The sequence below is a fragment of the Penicillium cataractarum genome, assembly GCF_028827025.1.
Source record: "Penicillium cataractarum strain IBT 29864 chromosome Unknown utg000005l, whole genome shotgun sequence".
NCBI lineage: Eukaryota > Fungi > Ascomycota > Eurotiomycetes > Eurotiales > Aspergillaceae > Penicillium > Penicillium cataractarum.
Window position 1 is genome coordinate 3,308,922 of NW_026622741.1, and position 17,127 is coordinate 3,326,048.

At 49.5% G+C, this 17,127-nt stretch overlaps 9 protein-coding genes across 9 annotated transcripts; 6 read left to right on the forward strand and 3 right to left on the reverse strand.

Moving 5' to 3' along the window:
• Positions 1–637: 637 nt before the first annotated feature.
• Positions 638–3,337, forward strand: N7496_006885 (MKT1 family protein; the record flags this gene model as incomplete). Its single annotated transcript, XM_056699814.1, has 7 exons — positions 638–644; positions 726–1,306; positions 1,403–2,335; positions 2,396–2,642; positions 2,704–2,935; positions 2,998–3,190; positions 3,245–3,337. 7 exons carry the CDS (start codon positions 638–640, stop codon positions 3,335–3,337), a joined length of 2,286 nt encoding a protein of 761 aa, XP_056555227.1.
• A 472-nt stretch (positions 3,338–3,809) lies between these two features.
• N7496_006886 (protein disulfide isomerase family protein) lies at positions 3,810–4,983 on the forward strand (the record flags this gene model as incomplete). Its single annotated transcript, XM_056699815.1, has 2 exons — positions 3,810–4,332; positions 4,406–4,983. The coding sequence occupies 2 exons, from the start codon at positions 3,810–3,812 to the stop codon at positions 4,981–4,983; spliced, it is 1,101 nt and encodes a 366-aa protein (XP_056555228.1).
• A 444-nt stretch (positions 4,984–5,427) lies between these two features.
• On the reverse strand, positions 5,428–5,801 carry N7496_006887 (uncharacterized protein; the record flags this gene model as incomplete). Its single annotated transcript, XM_056699816.1, has 2 exons — positions 5,428–5,682; positions 5,742–5,801. 2 exons carry the CDS (start codon positions 5,799–5,801, stop codon positions 5,428–5,430), a joined length of 315 nt encoding a protein of 104 aa, XP_056555229.1.
• A 263-nt stretch (positions 5,802–6,064) lies between these two features.
• N7496_006888 (EBP2 family rRNA-processing protein) lies at positions 6,065–7,220 on the forward strand (the record flags this gene model as incomplete). Its single annotated transcript, XM_056699817.1, has 2 exons — positions 6,065–6,866; positions 6,934–7,220. The coding sequence occupies 2 exons, from the start codon at positions 6,065–6,067 to the stop codon at positions 7,218–7,220; spliced, it is 1,089 nt and encodes a 362-aa protein (XP_056555230.1).
• A 399-nt stretch (positions 7,221–7,619) lies between these two features.
• Positions 7,620–8,867, reverse strand: N7496_006889 (pseudouridine synthase PUS4; the record flags this gene model as incomplete). The annotated part of the gene is made up of 2 exons (XM_056699818.1): positions 7,620–8,767; positions 8,834–8,867. The coding sequence occupies 2 exons, from the start codon at positions 8,865–8,867 to the stop codon at positions 7,620–7,622; spliced, it is 1,182 nt and encodes a 393-aa protein (XP_056555231.1).
• Positions 8,868–9,175: 308 nt separating this feature from the next.
• On the forward strand, positions 9,176–11,169 carry N7496_006890 (uncharacterized protein; the record flags this gene model as incomplete). Its single annotated transcript, XM_056699819.1, has 4 exons — positions 9,176–9,377; positions 9,473–9,729; positions 9,791–9,958; positions 10,018–11,169. 4 exons carry the CDS (start codon positions 9,176–9,178, stop codon positions 11,167–11,169), a joined length of 1,779 nt encoding a protein of 592 aa, XP_056555232.1.
• Positions 11,170–11,845: 676 nt separating this feature from the next.
• N7496_006891 (M20 family metallopeptidase) lies at positions 11,846–13,355 on the reverse strand (the record flags this gene model as incomplete). The annotated part of the gene is made up of 4 exons (XM_056699820.1): positions 11,846–12,069; positions 12,140–13,151; positions 13,213–13,304; positions 13,340–13,355. 4 exons carry the CDS (start codon positions 13,353–13,355, stop codon positions 11,846–11,848), a joined length of 1,344 nt encoding a protein of 447 aa, XP_056555233.1.
• An 850-nt stretch (positions 13,356–14,205) lies between these two features.
• N7496_006892 (uncharacterized protein) lies at positions 14,206–15,092 on the forward strand (the record flags this gene model as incomplete). Its single annotated transcript, XM_056699821.1, has 4 exons — positions 14,206–14,360; positions 14,422–14,640; positions 14,695–14,953; positions 15,003–15,092. The coding sequence occupies 4 exons, from the start codon at positions 14,206–14,208 to the stop codon at positions 15,090–15,092; spliced, it is 723 nt and encodes a 240-aa protein (XP_056555234.1).
• Positions 15,093–15,185: 93 nt separating this feature from the next.
• Positions 15,186–15,972, forward strand: N7496_006893 (uncharacterized protein; the record flags this gene model as incomplete). Its single annotated transcript, XM_056699822.1, is given in 4 exon segments — positions 15,186–15,269; positions 15,283–15,425; positions 15,478–15,790; positions 15,865–15,972. 4 exon segments carry the CDS (start codon positions 15,186–15,188, stop codon positions 15,970–15,972), a joined length of 648 nt encoding a protein of 215 aa, XP_056555235.1.
• Between the last annotated feature and the right edge of the window lie 1,155 nt (positions 15,973–17,127).

Sequence of the window (17,127 nt, forward strand, 5' to 3'; positions counted from 1 at the left end):
GGTTGTATTGGCGGGGGAGTTGGGACAGACCTGCCCAGGAACTTGTGATATATATAGCACTGAACGGGACGAAAGCATAGTGGTGACAAGGTGTTACTTATTTAGGTAAGTTGGGCGATGATCGAATAATATGACTTGTAACTTAAGTATTGTAGATAGTAAAGAAAGGTTTTTATGATTCTCCAGCAAATGTTCGTCTCGATAAGCCTCTATATCTCTCTTGTTGCATGCGATCAATTGCCCAGTAGACTTGAGCTTGAATGGGGCCCACCGCGCGGTGGAACAAATATTTAGGCTATGTAGAATATAGATCAAGTAGGCTCCAAAATTGATAAAAGTCGATCGAGTAGTTTAGTCTAGAATTGAAAAACTAAATCCTAGCTATTTATTGTAAGCGCGCTCTAAGGGAAAAGGTGGTTCGGTCGCATGTTATGATGTTTGCTGTCCGAGAAAAAAACACTGGCCAGCTGTGCCTCCTCCGCTTTCCCCCCTCGTCATTTCGCAACTCCATCGCGACCTCATCTTTCTCCGATCTGCCCGCTCTTCCTTCCTTCCTCCCCCACTCTTCTCCCACGCTTTTTCAAGGGCCTCAATGCTCGGCGTTTAGCCGCGCTTTTTGCCCATCAGCTTCACAACCATGCCGAGTGAGTCCAAGCCACCAAAGCCCACCCCCCCAATCTGACCTCCATTCACCCAAGCTCGCTAACTGGGACCTTCTTCCTTAGTCCGTCCTCTCGATGAATGGACCGTGGGCCGTACCCAGTCCCTCCCCCTCTCCGCGCTAAAGGGTGCGGTCATCGGTCTCGATGCGTCGCACTACATTCAACAACACCTGGTAAACCAGTCGACCCGGGAGGCCCTGCTCGGCGCTCTGGGCGGCTTTCCCTTCGCCTTGAAAGCCAACATTGAGAAGGAACTACAAACCTTCAAGAGTCTAGGTGTCGGATGTATCTTTGTCTTCAATGGCCTGGATTTTGGCAAGAAAGATGAGAAGCCTCGCAACCAGTCCGCCATGGCACGCTCATTTGAGCAGGCCTGGGAGCTCTACGATCAGCAGCAAGCGGACCAAGTTGTGGATGCCTTTAGCAATGCCGGTATGACAGAATCCCTTGCCCGGATGTCGGATATCTGGTCCCCCTCGCTCCCGCCCAGACTCCTTTGTACCTTGCCGCCGGTAGCCCTAATCGACGCTGACGATGATACCTCAGGGACCCCACCCCCGGAAACCCTCTACAAGTTCCTGCAGCGAATCCTATCCCAAAATGGAGTCTCATTCATGGTGGCACCCTATAGCGCCTGTGCACAGGTGAGTAATGAGTGTTCTTCGTGAAAACTCCGCGGCTATCGTTCGTCACTGTCGCTGGAGGAGGCCCTTTGGAACTGACCTAGTGTCTCCGAGTAGCTCGCCTATCTTGCCCGTGGCTCCAACCCTGTGATCGATGCCATTTACGGACCTTCCGAGACGCTTCTTTTTGACATTGAGAAGCTTGTGACTCGCATCGAAATCGAACCCGCCCAATTCTCCTGGCTCACAAAGCAGACTCTACTGGAAGAACTCGGCCGTCTATCTAATGACCAATTCCTAGAATTCTGCCTGCTCCTCGGGTCACCATTCCTGCGATCATTCCCGCTGTTTGAGAGTCCCGCCTTCCCCGGAAAGCTACCCCTCGTTCGCGATGCGCTACCAATGTTCAATGCCGCCGGCCGCAGTGCTTTGGCCTTGTGTGCTCAGATCGAAGACGAGCGTCGTATGCCGGAGCTCGACTACACGAAGCGATACAAGCGGGCGTATCTGGTTGTCAAGCACCATGTGATCATTGATATTGAGGGACGGGTTGGCCCCATGGACCAGGAGCATACCTCGTCGGATATGCACGAGCTCATCGGCCTGCGCCTCCCCGAGGAGTTGTACTTCTATCTGTCCAAGGGTGTTCTTGGCCGAGATGTTCCCAACTTCCTCACATCGGGCGAAGTCCGTCTCTCGCTCCCTCTGGGAACCGAGGATACCGAGGTATACCGTCAACTCGTGGCCGATACTTTGACTCCCATTCGGGCACAGTCGATCGGCCTGTTGGCCAATTGCCTCCACAGATTCTATCAGACCAAAATCATCACCATTCGACCTTGGTTCGATGAGAATTCAGAAGAGAGGCAGATCAACCTCCGGGAACTCCCATCAGTTAAAGAGACCATCCAAGCTTGGAGGGTATCCAGTGATAAGTTCCCTGAAGATGTTAAGAAGTTGCAGGCGCCTCGGGGCTCCTTCAAGTTTGCCATCCAGAGTTTGAAGAACTCTGAATTCGTGGCTAAGACATTTGCGACGAGAGAGACGCCCGTATGTTGGAAATTCTCAGGCAGATTCCCCCTCCTTCATCCAGCTAACATTTGCGTATAGATCCTGTCAAAGCAAGAAGATGTATTGTCCAATGTCATGTGGCGCTTCTTGCAGTTGCGTGGATACGTTGACGACAAGCACAACCCGACTGCATGGGGCAAGTGCCTGGAGCAAGCTCTGTCGGCGGTGGATCCTACCGACAACCTGGAGGATGCCATTTTCATTGCCATTGAGATGCTCCGTATGAACCTTCTTAACACTAAACATTGGTTCTCACATGTCTCCGGCGGCCCGATGAGAGGCTCGGGTAAGTTCTTTTGTCAAAAACCAGAGTATTCCCAGCAGACGAGACTGACTTGAACGTACAGAGGAGGACAAGACTTTCAACATGCTGGTATCCCGTGTGGCCTGTATTGCGAAGTTGCAGCACAAGCCTATCGGATACTCTGGCCCCCTAAGCCGACAACTCCTTTGCTACCGTTCCCTCATCTCCGAAGTTCGCACCGCGTTGAGGAATCTCATCGAGGTCGTGCTGGCGAGTCTGCTACTGAGTGGCGAAGTTGATCGAGACCGTAACGACTGGGTTGAGCTAGGAATTAAGTATGTATCCCTTCTAAACCTCTCACAGTCTCACGTGCGAGACTCAACTAATTTTTTAATAGGCTTCCCTTCATTGACGATAATGACTGCGGTTTGGGTATTGCTGTCCGGACCTATCTGGATGATCTTCCTCTGCAAGCGAACCCTACCTCGCCCGAGGCTCGACAAGAGGTGAAGTCGAAGGGCAAGGAATGGTTCCAGCATAGCGAGAGCTTCACAGGAAATCTGGATTTGGCTTTCAAGCTGTGGGATGCGGTATGTGCCTTGTATATCTTCGGGTCTAGGGTTCAAACTAATCTTTAAATACAGGTTTACAAGGGTTCCCAGAACGCCGACAACAACGAGTTCAAGGAGGCAAAGCTTTGGGACGATGCTAACAAGTGGTTGGCGGAGAGACGTTGAGAGAGGAGAAGATCTTGCTATGAGAGCTACATTAACAATCAGACGCATCATTATGAAGGGGAATTTTCGGGCCTTACATTGTATGCGGGTCACAATTGAGTTTCATGCCTCTCTTATGACAGCAGGAACTATTTCTACATGAACACCAGAGGATGTGACGGCGAATTTCTCTATTTGTATTACTACTCTAGTAATAAAGGAAACGAAGCAAAATATTTCCCGACGGGGAATAAGATATGAAGTACTGTTATAGTAAACTCTCGTAGTAAACTATGTCTAGTAAGCACTTCCGTGGTTGATAATCGAATGATCTGCGGCGGGACGAACCACTTGGCCTCTTCGGGGATGTTTTGTCATCAGCGCCAAAGAAGCCCACCCCCGACCTCGCCATTCATCTTTCCTTCCTATCTCCTCCAGGAAGTTGATCATACATTCAATTGAATAATTTCAAATCCTTAAAAATCACATTAAAATGGCTCGCCTGAGCTTCCTGCTGCTCGGCGCCCTCTCCGCGCTCAGCGGTTTCGCCAACGCCAGCTCCGCCGTCACGGACCTGATCCCCAGCAACTTTGACCAGGTCGTCCTAAAGTCCGGCAAGCCCGCTCTCGTCGAATTCTTCGCCCCCTGGTGCGGCCACTGCAAGACCCTTGCTCCCGTCTATGAGGAGCTCGCCTCTGCCTTTGCTTTCGCCGAGGACAAGGTCACCGTCGCGAAGGTCGATGCTGATGAGCACCGTGATTTGGGCAAGCGCTTCGGCGTTCAGGGCTTCCCTACCCTGAAGTGGTTCGATGGCAAGAGTGACAAGCCTGAGGAGTACTCGGGTGGTCGTGATCTGGAGAGCTTGTCCAAGTGGATTACCGACAAGACTGGTATTAAGCCGCGCGGTGCTCAGAAGGAGCCCAGCAAGATCGAGTTCCTGAATGACGCTACCTTCAAGACCACTGTTGGTGGCGACAAGAATGTCCTGGTTGCTTTCACTGCGCCGTGGTGTGGCCGTGAGTAGCTTCTATTCTGCTCCTTTGTCTCTGGAAGTTCTGATTTACTAACCACGTACTTCTCTCTGTTTAGACTGCAAGACCCTCGCTCCCGTCTGGGAAACCGTTGCCAATGACTTCGCCCTCGAGTCCGACATTGTGATCGCCAAGGTCGACGCCGAAGCTGAGAATGCCCGCGCCTTGGCCAAGGAGCAGGGCGTCACCGGCTACCCCACCATCAAGTTCTTCCCCAAGGGTTCCACCGAGCCCGAGGCCTACTCCGGCGCCCGCTCCGAGGAGGCCTTCGTCGAGTTCCTGAACACCAAGACTGGCTCTAACCGCGCCGTTGGCGGTGGTCTGAATAACAAGGCTGGCACCGTTGCCGTCCTGGACAAGCTGGTTGCCGAGTACGTGCCCGCTAAGAACTTCGAGAAGCTCGCTACCGAGATCAAGAAGGCTGCCAAGGACCTGCAGGACAAGTACGCTCAGTACTACGTCAAGGTTGCCGACAAGCTCGCCGAGAACCAGGAGTATGCCGCCAAGGAGCTGGCTCGTCTGGTCAAGGTCCTCAGCAAGGGTGGCTCTGCCCCTGAGAAACTTGATGATATCGTTTCGCGCAGCAACATCCTTCGTGGCTTTGCCGGAGAGACTGAGCCCAAGGATGAGCTGTAAGCTTGTTTCGTCTTGAATTGTTGAGTATATTGGGAATTGGGTTGGAACCCCCTCATTTGCGTCCCATACACCCTGTGATGAAACCTTGGAAAATGATTGGTATCCTTTTTCGCTATATTGTATGAATTAAGACACGTCGAATGCAGCCGGGTGAGTTCTTTCTAGGAGGAGACCTAGGCATTTGTATACGAGAATATATTCATTGCTTGAAGATATGTATTTCTTCTGAAAAATACGTCTTCTTGAGACGTAGGGTATCTTGGTAAAAACATCAAACGAAGCCGAAGCTGTAGAGGGGCGCAGACGAACGCTGGCCTGACAAGTAAATGTGTGAGTTGTAGCAGCAGTAGCAGCATTGCGTGCGAAGTCGAGAATCAGAATGCAACGCTCAATTGTCGCATCCAACTATGCAATGCCGTATGTGTACAATAAACGGGTTCGCCATTATTGAGTGGGAGTCGCGGCTGCCGAGTCGGTGCCCGAAGCTGTTAATGAGGCCTCCAGTTCGTCGAGGCGGCGGGTCATGTCATCCACTGGCAGGAGGTTAGTATTGTACAGAGAAGGGAGGACCGTAGCCAAGCGATAGGGAGGGTACGGACACTTGCTAAACATTTCTTTGGAGACATTGTCGAATTTGCTCTGGAGTTGGTCGAGCAGCTCGTCGACTGCCGCGGTGAGTTGGCCTTGGGCATCGGAGTTCTAGAATTGGTCAGTGGGAGATCTGTGTTGAGGGTTGGTGGGTGGTAAGAGGATCATACTGGCTGTGACAGAAAAGACTCCTCTGCGGTAGTCTTCTCAGGAGAGGCTTCCTCGGCCATGATGTGCAGCCAACAACAGGAGGTAACTATACTGCTCCGAGCAGAAATGCGGGAGTAAGTAACCATGGATGATGGAGCAACGCTTCGATAAGACCGGATCATCATGTTACTCCGCTCCCGATACCCGCTAACCCCGTTTAGTGCCTTATCGCCACGCTAACCCGATTAGGACTGATCCGAGTTCAAAAAAATCCCGTAGCATCAACCCAGCTGGTTTCCTCACCGTCGTTACCAACCCCCAATTTCCCCTCAAAACAGGCACCATGGTCAAGCGAAGCAAGCTCCTCCAGACGCTCGATGCCCACCGGGGCCGGGACTACAATGCCGAGAAGCAGAAGAAGATGGTCAAGGCCGCTGAGAAGCGCAAATCCTTGAAGAAGACCGATACCACCACGGAAGCCAGCAAGGAGCCCGAAGAGGAGGAAGTTGCTGCTTCTGAGGAGGAAGAGGATGAGGAGGAGGTTCAACAAGAGGACGAGGTTGAAGATGCCGAGGAAGACGACGAAGAGGCCGAGGACGATGAGGAAGAAAACGACGACGACGAAGAGGAGGAAGAGGAAGACATCCCGCTATCAGACCTCGAGGACGACGAGCGCGAGGATGTAGTCACTCACCAGCGTCTCACCATCAACAACTCCGCCGCCATCAAGACCTCCCTCAAGCGCATCTCCTTCATCACCAAGAACACCCCATTCTCCGAGCACAACTCGTTAGTGTCGCAAGAGCCTATTGAAGTGACCGACCCCAATGACGATCTCAACCGTGAATTGGCCTTTTACAAGGTCTGCCAGGCCGCTGCCATCGAGGCCCGTGGTATGCTCAAGAAGGAGGGTATCCCGTTCACCCGGCCCGGTGACTACTTTGCCGAAATGGTCAAGAACGACGAGCACATGGATAAGATTAAGAAGAAGCTGTACGAAGAGGCGGCTGGCAAGAAGGCTGCTGCTGAGGCTCGCCGCCAGCGTGATCTCAAGAAGTTCGGCAAGCAGGTGCAGGTCGCCAAGTTGCAGCAGCGTGCTAAGGAGAAGCGTGATACCCTCGAGAAGATCAATGCCTTGAAGAAGAGTATGTCTAACTCCCTACACACTTTGAATGACTGTGGGACCATAGCTAATAACTACATTCCGTACAGAGCGCAAGGCTGACTCCGCTGCCCCCACTGACGACGCTAACGATCTCTTCGACGTCGCCATCGAGGACTCTGGCAAGCCCGAGAGGCGCAACCGCGAGGGTGGCCCCAACGCCAAGCGCCAGAAGCGCGACCAGAAGTTCGGCTTCGGTGGTAAGAAACGTTTCTCCAAGAGCGGTGATGCCGCGTCCACCGGTGACCTGCGTGGTTTCTCTCAAAAGAAGATGAAGGCTGGCGCGTCCAAGCGGCCCGGTAAGAGCAAGCGCGCTGCGGCCAAGGGTCGCTCGTAAAGCTTGTCTTTTCCGAATGTGACGTGAATGGGCTGGCTGTGCGGGTTATTGTCATTTTGAGGAAGGAGGATGATGATGGCGCCAGGCGCAACAAAAATTTTATTGGTGGATATCCGCCTTGGCTTTTCTGTAATATCTAGAATTTTACCCTGCATTTGCACATGGTCAATTGAATTACCCTTTTACGGTTTATGTCTGATGTTGGAGAGTTGGAACTAGAGACGTTTGATCTGAAGTGTATTAGCCTAACCATTTACCCTCGTGAAGACCTGAATACTTTGGGAATAAAGCTGGACGAATGGAAGCTTGTTTTTCAATGTGCATGAATGCCTGGCTGCATGATGCAGTATCTATTGTACACAATCTTCTCCCTTGCCTTGCCTAATGGCATTGCATTTATTATTGTTGAGCTTTCGCTTTTTCCTCCTCCTCCGCCTTAGCGGCCCTCTTGTTCTCCCAGTTTTCAAGGAACTTTTGAACCTTGGGACCCCAGACCTCTTCGCCTTGCTCCAAGTCCTTATATTCAAGGATATTCTCGGGCTTCAGATCAAATTCAGCCTGGCGACTTCGAACGAGCTCGCTCATAAGACCACAGCTACCGACGGCCTTGCCTAGGTCGTGTGCCAAAGAGCGAACATAGAAGCCCGACGTAACGGTCATGTGAATCTTGACTGCCGCGGGTTGGGGACGAGGCTCATCTGTTTTCTCTGTGGGGGCGTCTTCAGTTGCAGGTTCCGGGGCAACAGGCTCAGGTGCGGCCGGTTGGGCTGAACCGTCCTCGGAGACCTTTTGCTTTTTTGCGGCTTCCTGGTCTCCTTCTTTGGGCGAATCTGCTGCAGGTGGCGTCTTTCGCTTAGAAGAAGCTTCTTGGTCTGCGGCTTCGCCTTCCACGGGGATCTCAGCTTCCTTGTCGAGGAGCTTCTCGGCGATGATCTTCTCATCGCCAGTCATCTCCTCCTCGGGCCACTTGTACTCGTGGGTACCGGGCTCGTACCACTCCACGATCTTCAATTCCACGGTCTCGACGGGCCGAGATTTGATCTCGACGGGGGGCATCTTGCCCTCGCGCGCATACTCGTATAACCTCTTTCCATCCACTCGCAGCGCCGAAAAGATTGGTGGACGCTGCATGATCTTTCCCCGGAATTGGTCTAGGGCCTTCTCAACTGCCTCCCGGGTAATATGCTCGTATGGTGCCCGGCGCACGATTTTGCCCAAGCGGTCGTAAGTGTCCGTCTCCGCGCCGAAGAGAACCACCGTCTCGTAGGACTTGGTGCAGGCCAGGAAGTCATTGAGCGACTTGGTACCCTTTCCAACGCCGGCGATCAGTACGCCCGTTGCGAGGGGGTCGAGTGTGCCGCCATGACCGATCTTCACCTCGACTTTCCTGTTCTTGTTGCGGCGGCGGTTCTTCTGGAAGCTGCTCTCCTTCTTGCGGAGAGCCTTTTCGGTCTCAATCCATGGCGCGAAGAGCTTGGAGGGGTTGAAGTGGCGCTGTAGGTCGCGGAGGACGTCGGCGGAGGTGATGCCTTGCGGCTTGTGAACGGCTAACCAAGTTATTTGTCAATGGGAGAAGAACTCGGTTTGATCCGTTCTTGGGCAATGCGACTTACCGAAACAGCCCTCAAAGATCTTCTCTCCAGACATTGTGGTGCGAAACAACCGAAAGTTTCGTGGGAATGGCATCTGTCGCCGTTGGAAGTTGGAGAGGAAAAAGGTTTCGAGCTGAGAGCCGCAAGTAATTAAATTCGCGGTATCGTACGTCGAGGCTAATCGATAAGGTATTGCCGGGTATCGGTAAGTTACCGGCCATCAATGGAGACTGTTGACGCCGCGAGATTCCAACCTGCTCTCACGTTCTTCACGTTCTACCTCCAGGAGGCCTCGAAAATCCCTTTCGAAAACCTCTCCCCCATCACTCGAACCACAATGATCCCCCCGAAGTCATCGCAATCATGAGCGCCCGCGAAGATACCGTCCTCCGTCCCATCAATTCCTCCATCACCGACGAGAATGACTGGCCGGATTTCGATCTGGTCGACGTCAAGGTCCTGCGGCCGGGGAAGATGCTCTATGCCAATCTTCTCGATGCCACAGAACGGAATCCGGTCCAGGTGATTGGCTGCTTGGAGCTGAGGGAGGACCAGAACCACCTACGTGCGTATTCGATTACACGCCTGTGCGGCTTATCGCAAGGCGCGTCCTATCAGTTCGTCAACATATTGCTCACATTTGCGACTTCTCTCGTCTAGTACTCGACCCCGAATCCGCTTCTAAACGTGTTATTATCGACGATGTCACCCATTACGCCTATGGCCAGACGGAAGATCGTAGCGTTGAGCTATGGGTGGCCGGCAAGGCTGGCTGGTATAATATCTCGCCTGCCAAGGGCTATGTGCCGACCTTCAGTCGCATGGTCCAGGCTGTGGATATGCTTTATTTCCTAACGGATCGGCACCAGCATGGCAAGAAGCAGCTAAATCCATCTTTTAAGAATCTGTGTGAGCAGGTGTGTTCCTATACCACTCCCCCGCTCAGCGCGTTCTGTCGCGACGACTAACCCCAGCCAGTATGTCTTTCACACACACGGCGATTGCGAGACTAGAGAGCAATCGGCTGAGGTATTCACGGAACATGCGCCATTCCTTCTCCGCTGCATGATTGAAGACGACGAGGATGGTGACTGTATGGACTGGAAGAAGACTAATGTATTCGTTCACCTTCGTCGCCAATTTAGCGTGAGTCGTTGCATTACTCGAACATTCTCTTTCCATCCGCTGAATCTTTTCCCGCGCAGGATGTCTACAACGAGCTCATGGAAGAGCGATCGAACAAGTCCGAGGATGAAGAAGAGCAGAGCGAGACCACAGTATCAACACCTCGGCATGATCCAGCGGCCATAGCGAAATCACAAATTGATGCTATCTACCAAATGATAACAGATCTGAGGGAAGAAGGCTATTTAGCAAAGCGCCGCCTACATCTCGATCTCTTGACGGAACGTCTAGCCGATCGATATTCCTTCAGCCGGGAAAATGCAAGCAAGATTATTGCGGCTAGAGCAGGTGCGGTCGTGGAGCGGCTAGACGAAGAGGATACGCCTGGCTTCCGGTGGGCTCGTTATGTGATTCACCGAGAGCTCACACACGCTGCAACTCAAGAGAGCACACTCTCTCCCGGGCTTCTCACACCACTACAGCCAATCGAGGACTCTAGTGATGATGAACGCCTGGGCCACACACAGAAATCGGTTCTGCGGCCCAAGATGAACTCTGTCGTCTCTGGGAAGATCATGGGGAAACGACATCGTAATGCAGTCATCAACAAGGACGTACAGTCCGATACCAGCGAAGTCGAGGAAGAGGATGAAGCCATGGAAGACATGGAAGACATTGACGACATCGATACACCCAGCAAGACTCGCGGTCATGAGCTGATAAGAACACCTCTTGCCACCGCAAAGTCTCGGGGCCGCTCCCTTCTCCCCAGTTCTGGATCTGCTGCGTCTTCACTATTGAAGAGCGTACTCTCGTCAGAACCTCCCCAGACGCCATCTTTGCTCTCCAACATGAACGGAGATACCCTCACATCCCACCCTCTTGCTGAATTGAATAAGATCTCAGAAATATGGTCATGCCGCATGCCCGGCTGTTCAAAGACCATCTCGACCAAGGGCGATCAGCGCAAGCAAGATATCGAGGCACATGCCACGGAACATGATTGGGAGGCACAGATGCGCATCGAAATAGTTGAAGCCGAACGACGCATGCATACAACAATGCCTGTCAGCAATCTGATGCAGTACTTGCTCAACCAGCACGTTGCGCAGATGCGCTCTGCTTTCCCCGAGAAATATCCCGCAAATATGGAGAATGGGGAAGCAAATGGAAACATGGAACCTTCTGAAACAGTTCAGAATGGAGATTCAGCACCATTGCTCAATGGCTAGGACTCTGAGAATCAGAATGAGGATAATGAGGTAAATGGTCACACTACATGAGATAATGGTTTTAGACATAGCTTTGCAAGATCATGATGCATCGACTTCGAAACGACGTCACATGAACATACTGCCCGAAGATTAGCTCTTTGAAGCTGATTTTGATATTTGGGGTTGTATGTATCTCCTTCAGGTCCTTGGTGAACATCTCAACTGACTAGATGCTTTTGCAGAGGTTAACCTTTGTACTTTACGCTGAAATGATACCTTTGCCTTCGGGTTTGATGATTCAGTCTGTTCCCGCTGTGAACTGTAGCGAGTAGGACGTCAAAGACCGCTTCCTCTGTGGTTCCTAAGAACCTCCATCATTCGCCTCGAGCGTATCTGAAGAGAACGAGTTTTTGGGGTAGATACCCTTTTAGTTACAACATCTGCCTTGGATTGATTACTCTCACAGCCTCTTATCAAAGCTTCATAAGTAGAATATAGGTCCCTATGAAATCGACGGTGAAATGATAACCCCCAGCGCCAGACACGGTAAGCTTGAAAAAATACCAAGTTAAGTTCCCATCTACGTGAGATAAAGTGTAGCGATCAAGCTAAAATAATAATATTACATAGCTTGATTATCATTGAGGGGGAACAACTAGATACTCGAATGACGCCTGTGCCGAGGATTACAAGTTTACTGCCTCATATCGCTGAATTCCTTAACCTGAGCAATCAGGGCCGTATTTGCAAGTAGCTGGCATGCGACAATAGCCATTCCGGCAGCAGCGTTCAAACAGCTTTGATATGCTTCCATTGTTCCGGTGTATTTGGTAAACTCAGGCGTGTGTGGCTGTGCGCCATTCTCAGTGGGGATAATAAACATCCCATGGAAACTAGGAGTAACACATGACACATTTCCTAAAACGTTGGTCAGTAAGACTCAAATGGCATAAATTAAGACTCCTTTGTCGGCCTATTGAGTATCTACCTTGGTCAGTGGAAGCCCCAGAGGGCGAAGCACTTTCGCCTCCAAGCCAAACAGCGTTACCCAAGGCCTTTGCCGCTTCCACGTATTTCTTACACATCACCATGTTGGATTTCAGGTCAAGATATCGTTCTTTTCTGTATTCGATTGACCATGAGCGAGGGTCCTCAACATAAGGAGCGAACAAGGCATAAACATACTTCGTGTACTCCATATCACAGCCCGTTGCCTGAGCTGCAGCCTTGAAACAGCCCTGAACCTTTTCCTCTAATGCTTCCAATCCTTGTTTATCCGTTGATCGAATATCAAAATTCATCACGGTCCGAGCCGGGATAATATTGGGACGGTCGCCACCATGTGAAATGATACCATGAATACGTTGTGTCGGGTGAATTTGTTGTTGTAGTATCGAAATGTTGACATAGGCTGCAACTGCAGCGTCGAGAGCGTTGACGCCTTCCCATGGAAACGCGGATGCATGCGCCGGCTTACCCGTGAATGTCACCTCAATTTTCTGATTAGCCAGAAAAGCTCCAACGGGGGGAGCAGCAATGCCGTGCAGTCCCATAGCCTCGAGAGGCCCCATACTTCCGGCAGGGTGGACCATCAGACACGTATCGACATCTTCGTATGCTCCAGCGGCTATCATATGGGTCTTCCCTCCCCCATTCTCCTCTGCAGGTGTTCCAAGTAGTCGCAAGGTGAAAGCATCAGAGAGTCCCGCGCTGTAAAGCTTGTTCATTGACTCGACAGCAGCAATGAAAGCTGCAATGGAACTAGTCGCAATAAGATTATGCCCACATGCATGCCCAATCCCGGGAAGGGCGTCATATTCAGCATTGAAAGCTACCACGACTCCTCCCGTCCCTTTGCTGTATTCAACCTCGAAGGAAGTATCAAGGCCAAAACACTTTCGGCGGACTGTATAGCCTTCAGAGCCCAGAGCTTCAAAGAAGGCGCATGATGGTATCTGCGCCTTATGCTCCTCGAAGCCTAGCTCGGGATTGGACCATATCTAATGTACGTATGCTCTTAGAAATTTTGCTTAGAGCATGGATCTCGGAATAGGAAGTCACCTCTTGGTTAATACGCTTCAACTTATCATCATGGCGCAAGAAACTTTCCTGCACACTGTCAATCAGTTGCAGATATTCCTTGTGGATTCCATCTTAGAGACAAAAAAAATTCGGCGGAAATGATCACTATCAGCCTTTTGCATCGACGATACCGTGCCTTAGTAAAATGGTTAAATTCAGGTCGTTCACTTATAAGTTTACAAATCTACTTATAGGGCTTAGTTATAGAAGTCTCTCATCCACCTAGTAAACCAGGCTCAGAGGCCGAATGCCCTAAGCGAGGCCCGGATATATACTTTACCTATCTTTTCCTATCACTCAAAGCGAAGGTTTTGTTTAATCTTCTAGGTGTACATGGCCAGCAATGCGAAATTCGAAATTTCCCAAAGGATCCGGTGATATATATTGTGTATGCTGGATCTGAAAGATTCCATTACTCGAAAAATAATTTTATGCATGACTTTTATGAGGAGAAAATGACCAGTCATAGCTCTTGGCTAATCAACAAGGGTGGTATTATCGCAAGTTAGTGCCTAAGGGGGAAGGCATTACGAGAAGGGCTGGCCCGAAAGGCGTTAGTTTAGACGTAAATTATGAAGGAATCATGCAGTCGAAGTTAACCATTTCCGTCCGCCAAGTTCAGTGTTTAATGATCCGCCTTGTCGCCATCGAACCTATCTTCCAACAGCCCTGTTTTCCGTGACTTTCCTTATCATTTCGTACCTTTTCTTTTGTTGAATTTTGGCCTATAAGGGGTAGCGGAAAAGAATAACGTTATCTCATTATAGCTTCATGCTCGAATCCCAGACCCCGTGTAACTAACGCGCTCTATTTTATTTTGTTGCTGATAAGAAACGATACTCTCAGGAAGCGTAGTTAGGACTGACATATAAAATGTCTCTAATGTTTGTCGCATGACCGATCGAGAAAGCCGACAGAATTATCTACCTTCTTGATTTATTCAATCACCGAAGTTCTGAAAACGAACTCAACATGGTCGCTTCCCTAGACGAGGAGAAAAAACCAGAGGTTACTAGCAATGATACAGAACCCTTGCCAGCTCCACTTAAAGGGGCTGTAATCTACAGCTCGGAGAGAATCTCTTATACGGCCGAGGAGAGAAGAGTTATTCGAAAAATAGACATGAAGTTGATAATTCCTTCTACCTGTTGCCCTTCCACGGTTAACTGACACTTGATTTCGGTTCAGCATTCTACCTTTCATGCTTATTGCATACATGCTTCAGTTTTTGGATAAACAAGCCCTTTCCAACAGCACAATAATGGGAATCATTCAAGATTTGGAGCTATATGGAACTAAATACAGTTGGGCAGTCAGCATGTTTTACTTTGGATACTTGCTCGCATCCTATCCTGTTTTGATGATGCTGGTGAAGCTTCCATTAGGAAAGTCATTAGCAACGGTCTTGTGAGTAGTTGAATATTTATTTGGCGTATCATAATTATTGACTCTGGCTTTCAGTATTGTGTGGGCTATTATTCTTGGTTGTCATGCTGCGACAAAGAACTTTGCAGGCTTGATGGTAGCCAGGTTCTTCCTTGGGGTTGCGGAGGCTAGTATCTCCCCAGGCTTTAGCCTAATCACGTCTCTATGGTATCGAACTTCTGAGCAGCCCTTACGCCATGGTCTCTGGTTTGCAAGCAATTCAGCATCAGGTATATTCGCAAGTATTATGGCATGGGGGATTTACCATATTCACGACGCATTAAAACCGTGGCAGGTAAAGTATTTATATACCATTGCCCTCGATACTCACTAATTAAATCCAGTGGCTCTTCATTATTATGGCGCTAGCTACTTACATTCGTCTGGGGCCTGATGCTTCTTTGGCGCTTGCCAGATCACCCCGAGACGGCTAAGTTTCTTAATGAGCAGGAAAATTGATTGCTCTAGAACGTCTTCGAAGCAATCATGCAGGTACAAAGACCGGTAGATACGATTGGAAACAGGCCATGGAAGCTCTTCGAGATCCCAAAACCTGGATGCTTATCGTCTATTCCCTCAAGTCAAACATTCCAAATGGTGGATATACATCTGTGAGTTTGACAGCCGAATATTCCATCATATGTCTCTAACTATTCTTCGACAAAGTTTACTTCCATTGTACTTCAATCACTAGGCTTCAGCACTTTAAAAACATACCTGATAGCTATGCCTTTGAGCGCTTTCATCTTGATAGTCGTACTTTCAACGTGAGTGATAATATCGAATTATTTATTCCAGATGAACTAATACACTCAAAAGCTCTTTTGCCGCTTCCAAACTCAAGAACTCCCGATGCTATCTAATGGCCTTCACAACCATCATCGCCATTATTGGTTCAGCTCTGGTTTATTCAACTACTAAGACTGCCCCCCGATATGCTGGGTTATGTTTAATGGGCACCTTCTCTGCAGGGATACCCCTTCAATTGGCATTGGTTAGTTCAAACACGGGAGGTTTCACGAAACGTGCCACAGTCAGTGCTCTGCTATTCGTCTCCTATTGTGTTGGAAATATTATTGGGCCTCAGATTTTCTTCAGCTGGCAGGCCGGAAATTTTAAAGCGGGTTCCTTGGTATCATGATATGTCTGGTGATATCCGCTGTTGACATTATCGCGTATGGATTTTACGTTGCTCGGGAAAATAAGAAACGCGACACGGAAGCATTGGAACTATCTCATACCCAAGCGGAGATTGAGACCGAGTTTCCGGACTTCACTGATTGGGAGAACAGGCATTTTCGATACAAATATTAAGTTGCGAGGAGATCTTGGTTTGGTATCGATGTTTTAAATCGCAGTGTTGTCTTTTGTTTGTGTTCTTCAGGAGGAAGATATTTCTGGTATTCATCTCTGTTTGTTATAATAGTCATCAGAAGTTAATTGTTGATGCTCCGACTGGGTATTCTGGACTGAAGATCAGAAGGTTAATGTAGGAGCGGTTTGTTCCTTGAATTTGAAGCCGATAAAATGCCATCGCTGTTCGATATAGTAGGCTAGTGGCTAGGTTAATAGAAAAGAGGAGATCTTCGTGTAAGTAGGCCAATAAAAAGCATTGAAGCAATAGTGAGAGCAGTAAGGGAGGTAATAAGGATATTAATGTAAGGGGAAGGGCATCAAAATGATGTTCCTTAATTATATGACTAGATTTTGCTACCTTAGTGGCTGAAATCTTGGAAATCTAGGCATTTTAAGGTATCTTTACGGCGTAGGTAACTATAAAAACAACCTCGTCTAGTTCACTATTCGCAATTCGGTATGCACGAACTATTACGACCCTCTTAGGCTAGCCCTCGTAGGTACTATATAAGTTAGTCTATATAGCTCGACGTACACGCTAAGTAGGCGTAGGGATTTATACACACACCGTGTATATATTAGAACCTTACCGACTCTGCCCCCGCACACCGCTCGACCGTTGTCTCCCTTTCCTGGCAGGTTTGAGTTCATCCTTTCCATTGTCTTCACCCTCTTACATTTTCTTTCCATATCCAAATGGCGCAGGTAAGATCTTTTAACAGCTTTCTCTTTCCTCAGCCTCATTACAGAAGAACATGGCGCTCCTGCCAAACTTCCAAGCCTCAGTGATCGCCTCTTGTGCAAATCCGTTGCCATGCAATATTGTCAGCCAGCACGGAAAGCGTATTATCAAGATATCTGATCATCAAGTGGTCAAGTGGGGCCCAGATGTAACGAAAGAAGAAGCCGAAAACCAAAAGATAGCCTATGAACTTTTGGATAGCCGCATAGTTCGTGTTCCACAGGTATATGCCTTTTTGCTAATGAAAAGGGGTGGGGTTATATTATAATGGAATTTATAGAGGGGAAGGTCATTGACCCATTAGAGGACGTTACGGCCATCGAGAAGGTTGCGGGCGTGCTTGATCACTTCGCAACATTGGGTCACACTAT